The sequence below is a fragment of the Nipponia nippon genome, unplaced genomic scaffold, assembly GCF_047370975.1.
Source record: "Nipponia nippon isolate SJK-2023a ecotype South Korea unplaced genomic scaffold, ASM4737097v1 scaffold_1, whole genome shotgun sequence".
NCBI classification, from domain to species: domain Eukaryota; kingdom Metazoa; phylum Chordata; class Aves; order Pelecaniformes; family Threskiornithidae; genus Nipponia; species Nipponia nippon.
The window spans coordinates 166,796,393-166,819,814 of NW_028262290.1; the positions used below are offsets into that span (position 1 = coordinate 166,796,393).

Here is a 23,422-nt window from a genome sequence, read left to right on the forward strand (position 1 = left end):
TGCCACCGTAATTCAATTTATGGAGACTGGGGACATACCTCATCAGAAGTTTTATCTCAGAGTTAGGATTTAGTGACCTAATAATGTCACAGGGAAAATCTAGATTAGATTTTGTCAGACAGCTATTTCAAGCCTAGAAGCAGAGCTCCAAACTGGGCTGAAAAGTGTCATCCCTCCTAGTAAATGAAAGAGAAAGCTTTACAAAGAAAGCTTTATTCTCTCCTTTAGTAAAAAAAGTGGAGACAAAGTGCAGAACACTCCAAGCGTGCTTGGGTTGGTAGAGTGGAAGATCATGAGCTCAAACTAGGAAAATACTGCACGGGAATACACAAGTTCTCATTTTGGTGCAGCTTAGCCCAAACATGAAGAACTTCAAGATTCCGAGTATTGGGATACAGTGTAACTGAAAGAAAGAGAGTCCATAATTTTGTCTAAACAACCCCAAGCAACCACAGGGAGAAGTGGAGCAACTCTGAAGCTCTGCTTCCTACAAAACTCCCAGTCGCAGTGAAACAGGTCCGAAAAGCTCTACTCTGTGGACAATTTTAAGTGAAAACAGGGAGGCTTCTGTCTCTTAAAAGCTCATGACTTGGTTATTTTTTCACTCTTCTGGAAGACAAGAACCTGGAGCTCAGGTTCTCCAGTCTAGAATCAGGCTGAGCAGAGACTCAAGTCTCAGCATCCCACACCAGCAGCAAGCATCTCTACCACTGGGCTACCATCTCATCTCATGGCAGTTAGGTTAACGGTTGGACTCGATGATCTCGGAGGTCTTTTCCAACCTTAATGATTCTACTATCTGTTGAAGGCTCCTAGACTAAAGGAGTTCCCACAGAAACCTGCAGCTTCACATTTATACTCCAAGGGAGGGGCAAAATTCCTTAGGAAGTTCTTGTCATGCAACTGCACATGATTTGCTCAGGAACGCAAACTTCACAGGTGACAATACTCCTTGCTAGATTCTGCATCACATTTAAGAGAAAGCTGTAAGGCAATAGTCATGTAAGCTGCCCCTAAGAATGCCATTAAAATAAAGTCCTATAAGGCACGAGCTTTCCTCCTCTACCCAAAAGTCAGTTTGTTCTTGTGTCTTGTAGGTAAGACTGAACTCCCTTTCCACTCTAAACTCAATTTTGAATGCGGGTTTTGTTTGCCGATTACAACGCATTTCAAGGTTTCCCATCTTAAGGTAAAGTTTTTCAGAAAGGCAGCATCCCGCAATGCCCGAGTCGCTGCGGCAGCTGAAGACACGAGCGCAGGATGAGTTTGTGTGGGTTTACAATGTGCTACACCATCAAGCATTGTCATAGATTCTAAGTGTTTGCTATTAATTCCCTGCAAGTATTGGGGCACGTTTTATTAACTATTCCTTTTTAATCTTGTATAATCATAGAAAGGTTGGAAGGAACCTTTAAAGACCATCCAGTCCAGCCCCTCCTGCCGTGGGCAGGGACGCCTTCCACTAGATCAGGTTGCTCAAAGCCCCATCCAACCTGGCTTTGAACGCTTCCAAGGATGGGGCATCCACAGCTGCCCTGGGCAAATCTGTAGACCAAGGTAAGAGCTGTTAAGCAACTACTGCTGCGGAGGAAGTTCCAAGGCAAAGAGGACACCAAACTCCTTCCCACCCACCCTTTAGAGACAATCTTCTCAAAGGAAAAAGCACATAGAGCATCTCACAGTAAGGAAAATTGCCCTTGGACTCTCCCTGGCATCATAATACATTTGACGGACACTTTCCAAAACAAAGTGTTCTTTTATATTACGTAGGGACACATTCGGCTACAAAGAGAGTCAGAAGGTACGTACGTGTGACAGTAAGATTATTGTGAACATCCCGATTTAACTTAGGTTTTCTAATCCTGGCTGTAATAATAAATGTTATTTTAAAATTAGGATGACAACTTTAGGCAGGTTGTAGTCAATGGTTTTTGAAAACTGTTTTCTTGTATTAGCCACTAAGCCCTTATTTGCAGTGACAGCGCTATGCCTCTGCGGCTCCCACCGGCATAAGCCATTCCACACTCGTGTACGTCGAGGGGACCGTGCTGGAACACTACACGAATAAGGAAAAAGAAAATGAAAGCTATCAGTTATTAGTTTGGGGGTTAAATAAGTTTACCTGGGTTGAAGCAGGTTTTTGCCTCTAAATTACAGGCTACTCCAAGTACCTCAAAACAATTAAGAGTCCTGTGAAAATTAATCTCTAACTCAAGTATGAAAGGATCAGAAAAAACCCAAAACATTTCTGTCTGCAAGAGAATGACGGAAATGACTCCTGCCTTTCAGCTGGATACAAACACAACCGTACTGATTTTCCTGTATGATCTAACGAGGTTAATGAAAATACCTAACCGACAATGCAAACAGGAGCTGATCAGTTGGAGATACATGTCCCTGGTACAAAAGGGGAAGACTTAACTGTCATGAGAAAGAGCCTGTAATCCCTTCTACATGGCACCAGCTATGCTCTGTAACCCTCTTCAGCAGGTTTGGTATTATACCTCGCAGGCTGCGGGGAATCAAATTCACGGTATTTCTTAAACCAGCGAGAGGCAGATGGCTGTGAGACACCCCAAGACATCTCTCAAGAGGGAGAAGCCACTTGCAGACCATCAAACATCGTCTCTCCGTGCCCCTCGTCAAACCTGACGCAGCAAATATTTTCGTCTCTGTGGAAGCTTGTTCTGTTCTGCGTATCACCTCCAAAAGCACGGAGTTTTCTAACGCAGGAAGAACTTACAGCTGACTTCTGACGAAGCCCAGTGACTTTACAGAGAACTTAAATCGACTTTAGGTCAACAAGTAAAACTATAAAATACTTCCATGGTAAGAATTTACTGCACTACCAGCAAACAGACACTTGCAGCGTAAGCAGATACGTAACCTCCGCTGTCATCGGAAGAACAATAAGCAAAACCCCACGTATAAATGCACAGAATCACTAGCGTGAGTTTCAGCTCAGCAAATAGTTTAAAGATGCCTTCAAGACATCCTAGTCTCCTTTGTTTTCACTAAGGAAACACACGCAACCTGTCAAAAGTCAGGCATGAATATTAATATTTAATTGAGAGGAAATATACTATAGCTCTGGAAAAACCCTGGGTCTGAATATGATAATTACGCTATTATCTAAGCTGTAATTTACATTTTCCACAGTAAGTCAGGACTCCGCAGCCACCAGAGCTTCCTCTGTTTCTGCTTCACGCAGCTTGGAGGCGTACAGCCCCATAACGGGGTGGGCCCCCACGAAGCAGGGTGGAGAGTTCACAGAAAGCTGCTGCGGCTTTCGTGCGAGCTGCACGAGTCCGTCACCAGGGGATTGGATGGATGGGCTCGCTCCTCCAGCGGCGCAGAACCGGCTCAGGGGCACCTGGGTGCACGCAAAGCGAATGAAGTGCTCGGAGTCTGCTCATTTTAGCAGCGCTTGCGTTATTTCAGAGTTAAAGCACACCCTGGAGACCACAAGAGAAATCATCCTGCCAAAAATGAAGTAGAAGAACTTCTCCTGTGTACATATATACTTGTGTGTAGTTTTCTAGAATGCGTTATTTGAGAATGATACAAAAGCATCCATAAAATGTTAAATTTAATCATCCATTTACATCGCTTACAGTTGTAGTGGAGGCAGTAAATCAGACCCCCATTCCCTCAGCGCTCACTGTCACAGATGAGCTACGGCTTGAAGCATCCATACGCTCCTGGCAGCAGAAATACTCTAACAAGTATCTCAGTGAAGGTAAGACCTAAAACGCACAAGTAACCCCCTCCAACGCAGGCACTTCGGAGACTGCCTCGTGCCTCATTCAGCCATTAAGAAAGTACACACACTCAGTGAAGACTTAATTGAAACTACTAAGTACCACACGCGTACTGAATATTTCCCTTCTCTGGAGCTCAATCGCTACCCTAAAGAGCTAGGATCCCTCGTTTGCTCTCCTCAATCCATTTGTACTAAAACTGATGCAGAGCATCTTCGTCTGTCGTACTCTGTACCTACAGTGGGGAATTATCCTGGAAAGCAAAAGACCGTGTCTACCACAGCATCCGAACCCCTTGAGTCTCCTCTTAGCTCTACTGAAGCCTTACCTTACCGTACCAATTTAAAAGGATCCATCATTAGTTTTTAGAAAAACTAACAATGAAGAGTTAAGAGAGGAGATTCTTGGATATTAACGTACGCTCCTGCAATCTGTTCCAGTCAGATTTTCCCCTTTTGCATTCCACATTGCCTCCAATTCACCAATATTAAGAGTTTTTAAATCATTATGGAGCTATAATTTTATTTCTAAAGTATAAGAGCCGATGAACTTTCATTATAGCGTGGAACCCTAAGCAGATATTTTTAGTTCCCCATAGTGACATTTAGCTATAAAACTTCAGGTCTAGCCACACAAAAACGCAGCTCCGTTTCAGCAGCGGCACACCACAACGCTGTACTTGGACGTCTTAAACGCACCTCTGCAAGCGCACGCTACGGATTCCCCCGCGCCCTCCAGTGCAAAGCTGTTTTGGAGGGGAAGGCACCGCAGATTGTTGAGTGACCCAGTTCACTCTTGCTGAGCAGCTCCCCCGGGGAGAACCATCTGCTGTTGTCCTAATTTATTCCATTAGTCACAGCCCAATACAAATCGCATTAACTATAACAGGACAGTATTACTTATAGAACTCACCACACAGCTCATTCAGAAATAATCGTGTTATGGTCATCTGCTCTCCAACTCCCCATATTAAGTGACAAGGACTTCAAAACCTCTCTTTGCAACTTGTGTGCAAATTCTCCTAGAGGAAGGGCTAACCTACAGACCAGCAATATCACCGGTGATGTAGCAATGGTAAACTTCCACCGTCATGCTGCAGGATTAAGAATTAAGGCTCAAAGCAGCATACGTGAGGTCCTTAACATGCTACAGTGAAGCCTGTACTTGGAGAATATGGAAAAAGGAAACAAAGCCCCAGTAAGAAAAATTTAACTTAAGCTGAGCTTATTTTAAAATAACTATCAAATTAAACTTAGACCCAGATGGAGCAACACCGAAATTTGTTTTACAGTAGACTTGAAAATGAACCCCAAAGCCTTGCCCTTTCTACAGGGCTTCGACGCTTGCTCTCAGTTCTGAGCAACAGAGCACTGCGGAGCAGGGAGAAGCAGGTACCCCAGGTGCTGCCGTTCCCCTTTCGGCACACACGCCGCATCTTCCCAAAGCACCGAGCTGCCTCGCGTCAAGTCTATCCCACTGAGCACAGAACTGAAAAACGCAACAGCAGGATTGAGTGGTCTGTTAACTTCTTTGCTATTTAAAAAAATACCTTCATGAGTTAAGCAGTACTTTAATTTAGAAGTGTAGTTTTGCAACGGACATTAAGTACCATGAATAGTAGGTGCGCATCTTCGCCTCTCACTAGCAGCTGCTAACTGAACAGCGCTGGAGCACAGAGGTCCCTTACGACCCCATCACACAATCTGGCACCTTGCTCACGTCTCTAGACGGGGTGACGGCAGGTCGGCCACGAGATGCACAAGCACAGCCCAGATCAAACCTTCCAGCCAATCTAGATCACATTCTGTTCACCTTTACCCGAAGCTATACGTGCCTTTAAATATCTAGTCACTATATTCACCAAAACGATTTGTGATAAGCTGAACGAAACAGCAGCCAATAATGTCGGAGAGAAAAATAAAGACCTACAGACAAGTCAGTAGATCTGTACCGAACTCCAGAGGTGGAAGTCTGAGACCGCCCGTAGGTACGCAGCAAAATGTGCGCGTCTACTCATGTTGCTGTTGAAGGAGAGCCAGAAGAGAGGTAAACAGAAAGGGCTACACAAAGTGGTTTCACTCTACAGAGAGCTGCCAGGAGATACGCTTTTACTCTCCACAGTAATGAATAAACAATTTGCACCTGTCAAAGTTTCAGATAAGAGACTTAATACCAGAGTATCTGCTGAATACTACAGAAAATAGCTCAGTGGAAACCGAGCTCTAAAACGAGAGCTCATTAGTATGGCAGTGCAACGTACAGCCACCAGAGCCAAGAACTGCGGCATTACCAGGTACCAGCCCACCATTTAATACAAAGTTCCTCTTCTGCTACCACCACAGTTAGCCGTGTACTCAGAGCACACGACTTACATTAAAACTGTTTACCAAAAGGTGTGGTATTTATTATAGATTCAGCTGCAGCACAAAGAGGCAATAAAACTCAGCTGGCTTTATCACAACTGGAAAGGCAGCACCCTCTAACTACTCTAGGACCCACAGAATTGACATGAAATGTTCTGCTCTGGTATTTCTGCCCACTCAACGCTATGCATCCCACGCAGCAGCATTTCCACGTAGTCGGAAAACAAATTTCTAAAACTAAAGCTGGTGCGAAGTTCATTAGTTCAGTGTCAAGAGTTAATAATCCTGCAGCAAGCAGAAGTGGAACAACCTGTCACACTCTCCTTACCCGCGATTGCCATCTCGTATTGGTGGTGAACTTACGGTTTATTATGAGTCAGGCAAAAATGCCTAAGGAATCTCATCTGCAGAAATTTCTGCATTTTGATGGACAGCCTACCGATTTTCTCCGGCTCATCTGGGCCCGTTCCGGCAATGCAGCTGCTCTCTAGTCCGTATGTTGGATCCACCTTCCCAGAGGCTCTTGCTGCTTCCTGCACCTTCTTTACGTGAGCTTCAACGAGCTCCAGTGGTACCTCCTCTCTGACGCGAGAGAACTCCTCTGTTAAAAATCACACAGAAAACGTTATATTGTGAGGGTTTTAAGGCAAATTAAAAGTTATGATTTTGTCCGATCAACGTGCAGGTAAATCTCGTGACAAAATGAACTCTCAAGTTCCTTCTTTTCCCATTAGGTAGTTAATTTTCTCTCTCAAATGCGGTAGGTAAGAGCCTCTTCCCAATTATGTAAAAATTGCCTTTTATGTGGAAAAATAAGGAAAGAAAGGAACTATTTCATCAAGTTTCTTAGAGGACACATAACTGTGGCAGATAATGTCACACAAGTAAACCAGGAAGCCGGAAAGTTTAGCGTTGTGCCTTTACCCACAGCTAAACTCAGGACAGCGGTCACAGTAACACCAACTACTAGGCGGTGCTTGCAAACACCAACAGTTAATGAGCACGAAAGGGGAATGCAAGCCATCTTCAGACACTCAGTAGCCCTTAAGAGCTATTCTAACTTGCCTGTAAACTGGCAGTTTCAGGAACAACAGAACACAAAACTGGGTATCAGAAGACCCATTTTCTACACACATGTAAATTTATTTCTACAACTTATTACCCACCCTGAAGAAACTCTAGAAACAGACAATTTTAAGAGCAGACTAACAGAGAGCAAAGCTGTAGAGACAAGGCGAAAAAAATTGCTGGGGCAAACTCATACCTAACGCAGCCTTTGCTGCGGCTGACGCCACCCGGGGATCCACCACCGACGCCAGAAAAGCGACGGTACTCATCACTGGGTTGCCAGACTGGCTGAAAGGGACGGGCTGGTAAGCCAGCGGGCCCAGGGACGCATCAGAGTTCTCCAAATAGGGGTCTTCGATCGGAAGTCTCAGAAAATGGAGAATGCACTCATCTTGGGTACGGCTCCCAACATGCTCTGAGACTTTGTTCCAGTCATCTTTGTACATCTCCAGAGCCTGCAAGTGAAAGAAAAAAAATTATTGTATATACACTGACTACTCTGGGGGAAAAAAACCCCTACTTTATGCAAAAAGATTTGCAGTACTAGTTATTTTGGTGATGGAACAATAAATCCGGACCAGACAACTACTTAAAATTGTATTATTTCTGGTAGCAAAATTATTCTGTGTAAGAAATACGAACATCTCGCTGGGACATCAGTTAAATTGAAGCTGCAGGGATCATCACGCAAGTTTTATGGTGTTACTGTGTCAAAAAGAATTGTCAGAAGATTTGGGATTTACCAATAACATTTGCATAGTTAGTGTTTCCCCATTTTGCTTTCACATGAAAAGCTTTACCGAGAAATAAGTTTGCTTATCCTATCAAGTCTCGCCAATTCTTTTCATTCCCGTAACTACTTCCCCGAGGGCACTCTTGTGTTCTCTCATCTATGTCTTAAATCCTGTTCCTGCCCCAAAGAGCTCAGTGTGTTATTTCACGTGTACATACTAGCCACGATGGTGAAGTCCAGTTTTTAGATCCAACCGATGTTATGAAAATGAAAGAGCATCAAACCAACATAGCAGGGGAAAAGAGGAAAATACATTCTGTATCATGAAGCCAGAAGAGGTCAGGTCTCTAGCAACTCTTAACCGGTCTGATTTTTGTTATGCATTCAGGTTAACAAATCATTATTATGTAGATAAGCCACCTGATAAAGTAAGAACTTCCAGATTAAATCAAAGATTTTGTAATTCAGAATTTCAGTCGCTTTTAAAGTTACTTAAGAAAAGTCTTAACAAAACAATTTAATAACAATGGGCTACTGCAGCAGTTTTTAGAAAACTCACAAATTAGTACCGTAAAACCCCAAAGTGGTAGCCTAACAGAATATTATCCCTTAACAAGCGGGGTTTTTTTTCTGGAAAACTGGTTTAGTTATTTAAGCATTTGGATAGCATAAAATAAGTGTTGACGTATACTAAACTTTTAACTTTTACATTACTGAGATGATTCATGGTTCAGTCACCTAGAAAAAGTAAAAAGCCATTTGAGATCCAGGCAAAATATGTTAAACTCAAAAATGAAAACGGGACCTGCAACTCACAGGCGTAACAGAAGTCTTTGAAAATATTCAACAACAGAGGCCTGAGCAAGGGTGGTAAACGCCTCCCTGTTTATTTGTTTGAGTTGCATTTTCACTTTTAAGTTTAACATATTTGGCCGAAAAGTCAAGCTGCTTTTTAGTCACGCTGTACTTACCCTACAACAAAACTAAAGGTAACCAGCGTCTGCACTGCTTCACAGCAAGCGAGCCGGCGGCTTGGCAATAACGGGGGGAAGGGGAAGCACAGCCTTTGAAGCGGGTATTATCAGCCCGTGACACGTCCTCACTGACTTGCTGGCCATCGGGCAGGCCGCCTGCGACCTCGAGGCACCCGTCTGCAGGTATAACGTATTTCAGAAGAGACGGAGATCAGCCTTCTCCCTCACTAACTACTCATGACATCCGAAGACATTTGCCTGCAGGACTACACATAAACCAGTCTTTTTCATCAACAATAAATATTAAAAAAAATAATCCAGGAGTTTCCAAACATACTGCTTTCTTCACAGCAGTTCTGATTTCACCAGTCTGGAGGAAAAGCGTTTTAGTGTTTTTGCAGGTAAAACATAAGCTATGAGAATCCTTGAAAGACAAAGTAACCTACGCAAACAGGACTCTGGCATGTCACCGATGTTGAAGGTCAGCTGGGGAAAAAATGCCAGCTCAGTAACATTTTCAAAGATGGGGAAGCAGACTAACTAAAAGGACAGAGCTTAGCTGGATGGAAAGACCACCACAGGAGCGGCTGAAGACCAAAACCCTTGGTGTTGTCTAGCTCATGAGAGCTCAATGGAAAGAATCGTCTGGTTTGGGCAGGAACCAAGGACAGACGACGCTGGGCAGCCTGCTCCACACCGCAGGAATCGACGGTCCCTAACTGCTTACGAACCGTTCTCCTGACCTCTGTCTGATCTTGCCCAAGTGGTTAAAGAAATGAGCAGCTGCTTAGTTCACCAGGTCATACTCACGGGGAAATATTTATTCAATGTTCAACTTTCATTTCACCTTCCCTAATTTCACCTCAGTGCTGTAAGTTATGTGCCAGTGCCCACCCATTTTTAATCACGCTAACATACTAGATCAGCTTTGCTTTTCGTGGCCACGCAGGGTTTTTTTTGCTCATTCTCCTTCATTGCTGCTTCTGCTAGACAAACCAGCTCTCACAATAGCTGTCCTTACTATAAATAGCTGAAAATGCACTTAGCTATGCAAGAATAGTGCTCCATGGAGATAGGGAGCAGCAGCGTGGCAGGGAAGATGATTCTGGGAGGGAAACAGTGTTTTCCCCCCCTCAATTCATGCAGTCAACAGGCAGAAGGACAATAATTATTTTAGGTAAGATTTATTCTTTGGCACTTCACTGCATATATATTTGCCTAAAGCTACCCTGAGGATTTAATTGGACTGAGCTGGCTTGTTACAGCTGAATTACTTATGCTTGAACTGATATACTCTTTACTGATTTATTTATAGGTTTAATCCAGAAAGAATGAAGAACAAAAACATTATTAATTTAAACTCACGTTAAATAAAATTGTAATCTCAAGACTTCGGGGGTTTTTGGTTTGTTTTTTAAAACAAAGAAGAATATGTCATCTGGATTATTTCATGAGGCTACTACTTGCTATGTATGACCATAAGCTACAAACATACAGAAGAATGAATTTTAAGTAGTAATACTAGTAAAGCAAAGAAGCAAACATATCAAGATACTAGTCTTGTTTCTCCATGCAAGAATGCCATGATCTTTGCTGTTCTCACCCTATAAGCAACATTTTTCCATGTGCCAATAGAAAAGTATCAGCTAAAGAGTGCATATCAACCTAACATTAAAAAATAAATATCTGTTTTGGCTGTTTGATGAACACACTCCCGTATCTGTGAAGGCTGAATCAAAGTATGCTGCTGATTAGGCACTTTAGCTCGCTCAGAAAAGAAAGCACACAGAGAAGCTGAGTATTGTTCAGCACCGTCAAGCGCTGTCAAGATCCATTGTCCATGCTTTTCCTTATGAAATTAACTTCTCAATGGGCTTACTGACACACGTAAAGACAAAAAAGCCAGAACAATCATGTGACTGCAGTCTGGTGGAAGCTCTCTGCAAGTAAAACCAACCCAAACTGGAATTCTTATACCAGAACCCTGAATTACATTAAAAAAAAAAAAAAAAAAATCACGTTCCTGTAAAACATTCCTGTAAAAAGACGTTCCTGTAAAAGAAAGAAAAAAAAACGTTCCTGTAAAAGAAAGCTGGGTAGATGATAATTTCTTTATAGGAAGTGGCGGCACATTAATTATTTCAGGCCACCGAGATGCTTCTTCCGACGAAGCGCTATGAAAAACAAGGCTGCCCCGATGTTAGCGTGAAAGACTAGAACGTCCTTCTGCAGCGCAGCTCCTGGGGTGGTTTCATCCTAGACTGGAACTCCAAGAGATCTGACAGTTACCATGGGGTTCAAGAGCATCAAATGAAGCATTTGGGGACACAGACTGGGTTCTAGTGCGCTAACAGTTCTTCGACCTTATTTTTACAGTACCAATGTGATTTGAGTCATCTCATGTTTATTTCTTGGAGGCTTCTGGAAAAAGCTTAAAGAATACATCAAGTGCAGCTATGTGGCGAAAAGAATGAGTAGGTGTACGGGATTAAAGAGCTACGAAATAAAGAGCTTCCCTTCTTAGTGGCAGGAGACAGGAAAACACAGCCTCAACTCTTTCTTAACAATTTCAACTTCAAAAATTAGCTGTTTCCCTAACATGCCATGGCATAGCCAGGAACCTGTAAAGATCACCAGAAGTTCAAAATATTTATCTTAGTGGCAGGTAAACCGGTACTTGAAGGGCATTTATTTCATCCTGTTGGCAACTTCTGTTTAATGAAAAGACCTCCCTGCACTGCAAGATCTGTTCTTGAGTTTATGCAAAGGTTCTTAAATACCCGATTTCTGGCTTGCAGGTACAACCTTAAAGTATATGAAGCCCCTCTATTACACAGATGTTACTGCCATCTCTTTTCAGTAGTAACATTTGCGTAGCCATGATGGTCTAATAACAAGTTATGGTTTCAAGGGAGAGCCGTAACCTTTTACCAATTCAAAAGCCGTAACCGCAACAGAGAGGCAGGCAGCCGTGTATACACAGATACTCAACCACCCCCGTCCTCCAGCTACTTCAGTCGAGTCCCAGGAGATTGCTTCCCACTATAAACTCTGCTTCGCTATTCCAGTTCTGTAAAGGTATGCCGTTGTCATCTAACTCCACTTGGACAAATTTATTAAATGTAGATTGTTAAAGCATGTAATATCTTGTATGTTTTGGGTTCCTAGCCTTTGTTGCCCCCATGAACTTACTTCTAATAGCAGCAATGTCTCTTGTTCTGTCCATTCTCTTCCAGCACTTGCACCTTTACTCTACAAAAGACAGGAGGAAAAAAAAAAGTGAAATACAGGTCTTTTTGCACAGAACTTTTTAGAAGAAAACATTAAGAAGGAAAGGGGAAGAATCTGTTATTTAATCCACTCCAACATGTACCTTTCACAACCTTCCTACTCCAGCTAACCAGTCCCTGGTTACCTCCTATAGTGGTTCAGTTCACGTGATTTACTTACGGGGCTAAGGCACGCAGGCGAGTACATTCCTGCAGTCTCTGCCGAGGCTGGGGGTTACAGATCCCACCTTCCCCACATGTCTAGGAGAACCTACAACTCCTCTTTTATGCCAAGCCAAAGCAACGTGATTCGGTACCCTTTTCTCCTGGCTACCTTTGCTTGCACATACAGCAAGCAGAAAAGCAGATTCTCCTAAATAATAAAAACCCTCAGGAGTGCTGATGGCATTCTGGTCGGCTTGACTTCGGCTGGTAAAATTAAGCCAAGAACACACAGCATTCTGCATTTACACACAGCATTCTGCAGTTCACACCAAAGGATAGCGGCGGCCAACAGACACAACGGAACATCTAAGCCCATAGATGCCGTAGAGCTGAAAGAGGCTGCTGTCCATTGAGGAGATGGGATTCCTCGATTCAGGCACACCTGGGATTCCTCAGCTTAAAGGGCACCTTTCTCAACAGAATAGGGTTTACGTCGACATAACTTTAGCCCCCGTTAAACCTCTGCTTCCGAGGCAGACCAACTGGACTGAGTAAGGTGCATGCTGCTCCAAAAAGAAGTTCATCAATCTACAAGTTCATCAGTAACTCGGTAAAAAAATAATAATAGATCTTTACAAGTGAGATGAGCTATCTGAAAAGACAGAGTAATTACAGCAAGATGATCTGCAAATTTAGCAGTCACTTGCTCCAAGGGTTGCTGCTCACAAATCTATACCTTGTGGTTAACTCCTGAGATTTTCTAAAAGTTACCAAACTCAGGGAAAACTTTCCCTTCCGTGGCGACAGACACCCGAATCCATGACGTGCCAAATAAAGACAAAAGCAGCTTGTCACCTGCTTATGAAAGAACATTATGGAGACTGGATGTCTCTGTGCAAGACCACAGCAAAAGGAAAAGGGTATTTTGGATAAGTCAATCTATCCCATCTCAAGCATTTCAAACAGATCATCAACCCACGGAGAACATTAATCAAAGTGAGTCATCCAGCAGCTGATCCGTTCTCAAAGAGGCTGGTATGAACAGCCAAAAAAGCAATTGCCACGCACATAAAACAGAAAGGGAAATCAACTTCTGCAAATAAATCTGCTCAAGTTCACTGTTACAGATACTTGTAAACAGAACCAGAGCCTAGAACCAGGAAAAGATTTATGAATTTGGTGAATATTTATACCTCCCTAAACTAAGTGAAAAAGTCACTCCATGAAATGCAATATGGAATCAGGCTTCATAAACAAACGCTGATCTCCAGAACTGTTGTATTTTGGGGGTTTGGGTTTGTTGTTGTTTTTTTTTTTTTTAATAGTTATCTCGTGATCTCCCGGGACAACGAACACTGTACTTACAGAAACCAATTAGACAGAATTAGCCTGATGCCAGCCCCAGAGAGGCACTAATCAGCAGAACACTGCAGGCTTCCAGGCTGAAGGCTGTGCTGAGGTAGTAAACCGGTACCCCTGCAATACCTCCAGGCACACAGGCAGGTATCTGGCAGCAGCAGGAGTCAAAGGCAACAGGTAACGGAATTGCCAACAGCACTGCAATGGTGTCCCAAACTTGAACTATACCATACGTTGCAAAGACGGTGCCAAAGCATCCCCTGCAATGGTTTTGTGATGCCTTTCATCATCAAGCAACTTTCTAGTGCTGTCAGTCTGGAAAACCCTGCTCAGACTTGGAAAACAGGACGCTTAAACGACTCTGCTGGAAGATCTCGGATTCTGTATTAAATTATTGGACAGCTTGTTGATTTTGAACCATTCAGGTAAAATATGCAATAACATAACAAGAGTTCAGCCTCTGGAAGAGCCAGACAGTATTGACTAACTTAGGATAGGTACAGGTCTCTATTTCTACAAAATCAGATCTCCAACACAACCGTAAGTGAGATATCTTGGCATCCCACACCGCGATGGAAGAAATCTAAAACAGGAGTGTAAAAGTAACACAAGTTACTCCGTGTCATCTAGGGGAGGATGCTTGAGGAAGAAACCTTAATAGAAGGTGCAGGGGAAAAAATCCCAACACACTTGCCTTTGCTAAAGTCTTTTTTGAGTAAATGTCTGTGCGAAGTCCAAAGTTCTGCAGATCAGTAGGCTTCTCCTTGTTTTTCTCAGGGAAACTCAACATCTGCTGAGCAGCTGGAACCTGTGAACAGACATTACGAGAGAGGTGAGAGGGGCAGGAATCTGAAGTTATTCAAGGTTTTCAGACCAACGTTATACAGAACACAGACTGAACAAATAAGTTGAACGTGAGTCTACAGAGATGGCTTTACATAATATCACTTGCACACAATGCTAGCAGATTTGTTTTGGAGATTCCAACTACCTGAAACTCTCAACCTGGACGGACAAAAAAAGGGAACATTTCAGCGAATCACGTGCAAATCCTTCTACCGAGATGTTACACGGCACCAGCTAGCGCTAAGGCAAACGCACGCCAGCACGGCCTGCAGGGCTCACCTGCGGAGTGCGGATATGGAGAGGCATGAGTCCAGAGGGTGTATCGGCCAGCACGTTGAAGTGGGGAGTAGGGGGAGGTCCCATTGCCATGGGACGGCTTTCTGGATCCACTTGGTAGTTAATGAGACCCCACTGCTCCAGAAAAGCATGTACTCTATGGAAAAACATGAGAAATTAAAACCTTAAGACTTAAAGCCTTGCTTATGCTTGACACTGCAGAAAGGAGACAGCAAAGGAAGAAGTTTATGTTTCTGGATCAACCACAGATCCAGAACCTCCTATAATCCTTCGCTAATCACCAACAGCAACACAAATCGCGCAGCACGAGCTTTGTACAGACTTGACTGCACTTCTGCATGTTGCATAAAGCAAAACATGACTTTTTCATTATAGATAACAGGAAATTACTTAGTTAAGGACAGAGGCAAAGCAAAGCTAGGGCCGCATGCATGGAACCATTTGCAATGTATGGATTGTGAGGGCTGCACAACCATTGATTTGCTTCCCTCATCTATCTGCAGCTGCTCTTGACTGAATCGACATCTAGCAAGTTCCAAATTTCCAGGGCTCTGCTGCGCCTCACCGCTTAAGACTGGCAAAACATAAAACTGACAAAACTGAGCTGCAAAACTGGAATTTCTGGAAAAACTCCACATACTTACTAACCAGCAGAACCTAAATAATCACAAGTTAAGACCCAAAGTCTGGCATGGTTCAGCAAGCAGACAGAGTATTACAAATGGAGAACAGTATAAATTAGTCTGGTTACCAAAAAAGTGGGGAAACTGCCTGCTAAGCAACAGCACGATGGCTGTTGCCCACACCTATGCTGTCGTACTGGAGCCCTTCCGTTTCTAAAGCAGCTCCTATTTCTTTTTGTTAAAGTGAAAGCAGTGGCTGAAGGATCCATGGCTTTTACCTCATGACAGCACACACATCTCCAGTCAGATTCCTTCTGCAGGCAGTGCTGGTCAAGTACTCTTGGGGGTTTAAGCGATAGGTGTCAATCATGAAGTTGCGGTAAGCCAGGTATCTGAAAGACAATTGATACGTAGTTCACGGACACTGATGTCTAACAAAGTTTAGAATATGTATTTTAGGATTCACCTTCTCCAAACACCTGTATTACTGACAAGTAAACACCGACAGATAATTTTTATTGATGAAATTTAAAAAAAACAGTATCAAAAGCAATAGGTAAGTAGAATTTATTTTTATATTCTGAATATGACCCATCTCTTCCAGATTGTTTCATTCTGGATTTTATCTGTGTTTGGTTTTATATCTGTTTTGTTATCTGTTGTACTGCTAAGTACATCGAAGCATGCTTAAATTGCAAACCACACAAAGAGCTGCTGTAGCTCGGTCGCTAACCAAACACTTGCACAACAGACTACTAGCTGCAGAAAAAAAAAGTAGTGGGGTCTGGTCTTCACATGGGAACAGGCTAAATAATCCTCATCAGTCCCCGCTGTGAGCCTGGAAGAAAAAACAGCTGTGCAGAAAACCAGTAGTACACTGGATGGAACGCTACCATTTCTACATGTGGACTTTTTAATGCATAAAAAGATCAGTAAGGAATGGTTAGAGGACAGCAAAATGGAGAACATCTTTGAAAAGCAGAGGGCAAGAACGCAGAAGCCAGCATAGCACTCCCCGCTCACTGAGCTGGGAACAGCCAAAGCAGAAATGACCCCCGTGAGGTTCCCATATTTCCGTGCACAACAGCCCAAGTAAGCAGGTTGTGGGGTTCAGCCCGTTGCCTGCACTGCAGACATTGCTTCACCCTCTTTTTCAGTAAGCTTCTGGAATGTACTAATGCTTCCTAATACAAGTTGTTCAGAACAACAAAAGCTACCATAAAATTATTGCTAGCCCTGTTCTTTAGATGGAACAAAACCAATCTGCCAAATATAAGCGAGCATCCTATGCAGAGATGGGTTCAAAACAGGGTATTATAAGCAGTTTCCGCCTTTGGAAAATTCAAGACGGGGATGTCTCATATGCAGTGTGCAAAAGCAGCTGGTAACCGAAAACATAACTCATACAGAGATGGAACACCAATGCCTTTCACAGGCAAGACACAAACAAACAGATGCTAGAAGTAGACATTCCTGCCAAAAGCCCACACCTTCATTCTGACCGCGTTTTACATGAAACTGGCTGGAAAAAAAGTCACGGGACTAGGTGCTGGGCTCCTCCATGTTGAATGTTTGGTAGGCAAGAAAAAAAAAAAAAGGGAACTTCTTCCCTAGAGGAACATTTCTGAATGCTCCTGGGGAGAACTGGGTTGCCACCTGCTCGAGAACAGGTACTTTAAAGTGGTCGTGGCTGCAGAAATTGGTTTAATACTGACTAGTTAATGTCGCGTTACTAGGTGAAGAGGGAAGCCTAAGAAACATCCCTAAAGTTTATCCTGAAGGGCGTCTGTTTTCGACAATAACATGACCCATCAGCTAAGACTTGTCAACAGCAAGAAAGAAAAGTCAACTGGTATTTAGTTAAAATCCCCTTTAAGACAGAAACCACTCCCCAGGTACTACTGTCACAAGAACGAACCTGCGTGAGCTGTTGAAACACGGTATTCTGTTTGGCCTGAAAACTGAGCTGGAGACAAGACATTTGCATTCAGAAGGATATTTCTATTTTATTTAAAAAGAAAACACAAAGGCAAGACCACATGCTACTCCTACAATGCCTAAATGGCAAGAAATATACATCTCTAGGATAACCTCGGGATTGAGAGGAGTCCCTAATTTGCTTCACTCATAGGCAATAACCGGTAGCAGCTCAGGGATGAGTACCAGGAGACCTGATGTTTTGATGTCAACTGAAAAAGGAAGCATAGGATTACACGTGATGACCGCATCAATGGCAAATATGAAAGATAAGCATTCTTTCACAATTCAATCTGTTTGCAGCCCTAGACACAAAGTCCTAGAAACCTCAAAAGGAAAACATGCTGAATAATAAAACTGATGGAGCAGAGTTAGCGTCAAACACATTTTGGATCAAATACATCTTGGAATCACTATGGTGCAGCTGCAGTTACCTCTGCAACTCAGACATGTAGAGAAGCTGCGAGTAAAGACTACAAACTGGAAATCATACAGGGTGCCAGGGACCTCAGGAGGTCTCTAAGCCAATCTCCTACTCAAACCACAGTCAGCACTGAATTTTGCCCAGGTTGCTTAGGGCTTTCTCCAGCAAGGCCTGAAAGACTCCGAGGAAGAACATTCCCGACTTCCCAGGGCTCCATCCCAGTGCTTCATCTTCTTCAGAGTTAAAAATTCCCCTTATATCAAGACAGAACTTGCTGTGTTTCAGTTTGACTTCTTTTTCTCCTGCCACACACCTCAATAACGAGCCTGGCTTCATCTTCTCAGTAACCTCCTTGTGCATTGGGCAACTACTGTAAGGTCTCCCAATCCTTCTCTTCTTCAGGCTGGAAAAGCTTAGTTTCTAATTTCTATCTCAGTATTAGATCAGAAGCCTCACAAAATAACAGTCATGCCTGAGAAGGGGAGATTCAAGCACAAGAATGCTCTCTCTGAAGTCTGCCTTGCTGACTTGCTGGAAGGGCAAGGCAGGGTGATACTACCACTGTCACTTCCACTAAGAAGAAACTGAGGGAAAAGGTTAGTCTGAAGAAACATTGTGGGCAAAAAATGCACAGCTTTGCTGATGTTAAGACAATGCACCGAGAAGACACCTCAAATGCATCATCTAGTAGTTAATTCAAAAAAACTGGTTTAAAATCCCCAAAAGCGGCTTTAAAACTAGACCAAGATTTGATTCCAGGATAAAGTGAACACGACTAGCCTAGTTCCACCGTCCAAGCCGACAATCATACAATGGTGTTCAAATTTATGAATTTTTTGTGAACTGTCAGGTTTTGGGATTTTAGCTTTAATAGAAACAAGCACATTGTTCAAAAGCCTGATGTTGACCATCTTCCTTTAATCAATCACCTTTCAAGATCGCTCTGAATAACTAAATTTACTGTTTTAACAGAAAATTCTCAGAGAAGGGGAGGTGTACTTTTACTAATGCACAAAATAAGCCTTGCAGGAGAGTCTCAAGATAAGCATTTGATGCAAAATCAGCAGCTTATCTTGTTACACTGCTGAATCGGATCAGAAGTTTGATCATTTCATGTATGAAAAAACCTGCAATACCTCAAGACAATAATCAGCTTTTTCTAAATTTTATTTTAAACAGCGTCAGGGAAGCTGTTTGAACAGCTGTGTGTGTATAATTTTGAATTAAGAACACTTAAGTTCTGCAGTAGATACCAGATCCCACAAGGAGATGAGACTGGTACAAACTGGATCTAAATTCAGCTGAGAGAACTCCACCTAGACGTAACAGGCATGTCCAGAATTAAAATGTCACTAGAGGGTTTGGAACAGCTATATAAGAAAAAAATATTTTTCTTCTTGCAATGCACAGCTCCGGCTCTCTGATTTTGAAAACACAGTTACATCGCAGGCCTGTGAAGACTCATTTTCCCACCCTCACCTGCACTTTGAGCGTTACCCATCAGCTGCTCAGGCAACTGTGAAATCACCACAGATAACTGTGCAAAATCCATTCCACAGTCTGACACAGCATCCTACAACAAACTCGGTGATCAGTGCTCACACATGGAACTCCTGAGTCTCAACAATATAGCATAGCATGAGGAGAGAGAGAAAAATAAGGGGGATTATTAAGTTTCTACAGTATCATGAAATTCTTCAGACGTCTTTGGAAGATGATCATGTCTGGTACCACACAAAAGTTCAAGAATTTGTTCCAATATTACTTGGGAAAAAAGAGTTTTATTTTTCCTGGATAACCACTATTAACTATTAGTTTGATATTTAAACTTTTACCTCTACGACAATAACGCACAGACATTATCCAACTACAAGAAGCGGTTATACAGGTGCTCTTCCCTTCTTTCATGCCCCAACAGACAATATCTGCTTGCCACATGCACAGCTGAAGCGACCACAGGACTGACGAGACTGGAAGCTCTCTCACCTTGCTGAACTCTTACACGTCTACATTCACATGCTTTACTTACATTTCTGGAGTCTTGGACTTGTTTTTTCCATTGAAGAATTCAGGAAGAGCACGACGTTCAATCACGTGAATACTGTAACAAAAAATACACAATTCAGATGCCAAATACTAAATATTCTTGGAGCACTCTGCACACCTTCAAATGACTATTTTGAGAGAGAACACTTCTAGCAAAGGTTACTTTTTTAAGAAACCCTAGTATTCTAGCATGACCCTTTGAAATTAAGTATGTTTTCATCAAATAAGCAAAGCTGTATTCAAAAAGCATCACAAAAGTCATTGATCGAAGCAAAACTACGCACCCAGTGCTGCCCTAATCCAGCCCTGAAGGAAAAGCACCGAGCAGCAGCCCGTTTTCAGCTGTGCCTTCACGAGTTTTGTATTCCGACAGAAGCACCTTTCTCTTCTCCACCCTAGTTAGTGCCAACATTCGGCAAGGCACCGACACCTCGGAGAAACCAAGCTTTCACAGTACGTGCTTAGAAGATGGGAGTGCAAGTAAGTGCTTTGAGTCCAACGCCAAAGCTGGATCTACAGCAGTTACTAGCGCTCACGAGTCAGGTAGGAGACGGACCGGCTTCAAGAGAGTAGCTAGTACCTGCCTGGTCAACTGGGAAAATAAAATCCAAAGTATGGATATTCGGAGCAACTAAACACGGTCTTAAAAATAATTCTTCCCCTTTGCGCTCCAAGGAAGAAACATGGAGCAAAAACTGACATCTGGAAGAGCAGAACTAACGACACGTGAGGTGCTATGCAGTACATAAAATAAAGATCACAGCAAATTGAGCTTTAGCTATTTAGCAGATGCGTTAATATTTTTTTCCTTCCATAGCTGTTCCAGGTGAAGTATCAGTTAGGTTTAAATGTTCTTTTAGTGGAATCTTCCACTCTGCATGTACTACCAGCCTGACAAGGTAAATACCCCTGCAGAAACTTATGAAATCACATTCTCATATTTATTCTCATATTCCCTAAATAAAAGACTGGAGGAAGTGGTATGATTTATTTTAACATAAATAAGGAAATTTGGTCCTGAAACATTTTAATCGCAGGGTGATTGCACCTGTGGAATTCTACCAGCAACAAATGAACAAGATCACTTTGCGTTATCCGTGGCATATAGTGGGATATATAAGAGGGTTTTCACTGCAAAGCAAAATTACAATGCAGCCAGAGTATACGGAACTTGATTAGTCAACTCATTTTTTAAGATCTTAATATGCAAATTCTTTGAGGGACCTAAGATTTAATCCACCTTTTACTAAGCGAGAAAATAGCTTTGAGATTTAAAAAATATACATTTTATAAAAAAAGTGTCAGAAATGAGAGTAACTTAAGACACAAACTCATAGAATGGCACATACTTTATGCAAGTTAAAATCTGGAGAATTACAATGGTGACTTTTAAAGGAAACACAAAGAAATATATCCTTTACAAATCTGCCTTCCTCCTGTAGGTTCAGCTTTTGCCCTGCCATGCAATTGGCCTTTTATGCTGATACTGCTTACTCTTAACTGGTCGTTCATAGGAAAATACTCTAACTTGAAGACGAAGATTAACCAATAAACTGCTCGGATTTCAGTAACAAATTATCTAGTTCTGCAATGAAGTTGCCCAAAGCATAAGAGATTCCACTGAAACTGAATTGAACATTAAATAGAATTTATCTTTTGACCAGAAAATTACTTTTAGCAATGACTCTTCTAAACCAGCAGTTTATAAAACATTTTGAGTGAAGTAAATTAGAATTATTCTTCAGCCTGCTTCAAATTAGTTGCGACTGGACACATGAAAGAAGAAGTATTTGCAATCTGGGAGGGCTGCAGACAGTGATTTGTTTATATATTCACACAACCCAAGAGCATCTTGCTGGCACAGCAACAGCAGTACCACCTGCAGTCTGCGGTGGGGCAGTGCCCCGTAGATGCTCTCTAGTTCTCCAGAACCACAGAAACCTGCCTCTGAACGGAAAAGTGCTCAGAGACAGAAAACGTCATTCTCGCAGCTGTGCTGTTATTGCAGCCTTCAATCCGAAGCAGCTTAACACGCTGGTTCTGCAGCACTAGAATCCAAAATCAAAGCTTGTTTTCACATCATCCTGCTGCCTTGTGGATGCCGACCGCTCCCGTCGGAGATGCTTTAAGTTTGCCTTTTACAAGGTCAGAGCGAGTACACCTGACACAATGAGAAGTTCATCCTGTTTCTCCAGAAATACCGCATTCGTCTCTTAGCTGTGGTTCACAGACAGCTTTAGCTCTCAGGACGCCACTAGAACTACTGCTGTACTGTAAACGCACCGATCAAGAATTTTTAACCAACCGTTATTACCAGTAATCCCAAAAGGTGCTTGTACAATAGCATCAGAGTGATCTCGTGACAAAATGTCATTGCCATGATTTTCTCAGTAGGGAAGTATTACTGTATCTTCACTTTACAAACAAGGAACCGAAGCACAGAGACTGCAGATATGCCTACCTTGGGTTAAATAAACCTCAACTGGCTGGAGCTACACAACGTTGCCTTTCCTGATCTACAGCAGATCCACAGTTCTTTATCCCTTTAGGAAGTGCATCAGTGGAGCGTTTCATCCCGCGTGCGTAGCGGAACTACACCTCGAGCTTGGCCGCTCACAAAGCAACCGGAGCACCTATAGAGTCAGCCTATGTGATCCTTGGCTCTTCTGCTTCCAGGATCATCTCAAAGTGGGAGAGCAAGGGGACTCAGACGAGGGATGGTTCTATTTATGGAGATTTAGGTCAACTCAAGCCACCAGCACAGACACAGGCTAAGCAACTGACTCAAGGTAACAAAGTCTGCCAGAGCTGGAAACTGAACCAACCCTCACGCTAACAGTTCAGATGCCATCTCAATTCACTAGGATAAAAAGTTACCCACTTTTGAAAGTTGCACGTGAATCCTAATATTCAAGTGTCGTAGCACGTCTTTTTAGATTCCAGCCTTAACAATGTCTCAACTCCTAGAGCTAAGACAAAACACACGCTCAAACGACAGCCCTTCCAGACAACTGACTGTTCCTTATTCCATTTCCACAGCAGTTTTTATTTTTAAAAAAAAAAAGTACTACGTAAGAGCTTAACTTGTAGAGGGACTTTCATTCCCAGTCACTTGCTTCTCTTCCCGCACCACAGAAGTTTGAGCCTACAGAGAACATTCGGGTTACTACAGTGAGTTATGTGGTCACAGCACAGCACAAACCTCGGACTCCACAGAGGATTCCAAACCGAAACAAGTATCCTCCCTGTATAACCAGTGACTTATCCTCAAAGTCAAGATCTGAAGCAAAATAAAAAGCCACCAGCGTTCAGCAGTAGATACAAACATAGATAGATCATATGAGGGAGGACTGGAAAAGTAGGGAAGACAAAGGAATTATTTTCCCATGGGGGGGGAGGGGGGAGGGCACGGGGCGGAATAAAAATCAATGTAAAGCAGAAAACGCTGAGAAGGCAGACTGAAGATCTATGCTGTTTGAAATTCTCTTCCTCATTCCCAATCCCTGAAAATTGCCAG

General features: G+C 42.7%; 1 protein-coding gene across 4 annotated transcripts in view; it reads right to left on the reverse strand.

The window, feature by feature from the left end:
• The window catches only part of SMARCC1 (SWI/SNF related BAF chromatin remodeling complex subunit C1), a 93,116-nt gene that overhangs the window by 32,359 nt on the left and 37,335 nt on the right, over window positions 1–23,422 (reverse strand). For all 4 annotated transcript variants that reach the window (XR_015698934.1, XM_087732799.1, XM_087732821.1 and 1 more), the window contains exons 15-21: window positions 19,889–19,960; window positions 15,737–15,850; window positions 14,818–14,971; window positions 14,387–14,500; window positions 12,092–12,151; window positions 7,389–7,647; window positions 6,564–6,725 (exon numbers count right to left, since the gene is read on the reverse strand). Coding sequence is in view for 3 of the 4 variants with exons in the window: in XM_087732799.1 (XP_087588925.1) it covers window positions 6,564–6,725; window positions 7,389–7,647; window positions 12,092–12,151; window positions 14,387–14,500; window positions 14,818–14,971; window positions 15,737–15,850; window positions 19,889–19,960 (935 nt within the window). In the remaining variant the exon portion in view is untranslated. The remainder of the gene's footprint in view (window positions 1–6,563; window positions 6,726–7,388; window positions 7,648–12,091; window positions 12,152–14,386; window positions 14,501–14,817; window positions 14,972–15,736; window positions 15,851–19,888; window positions 19,961–23,422) is intronic.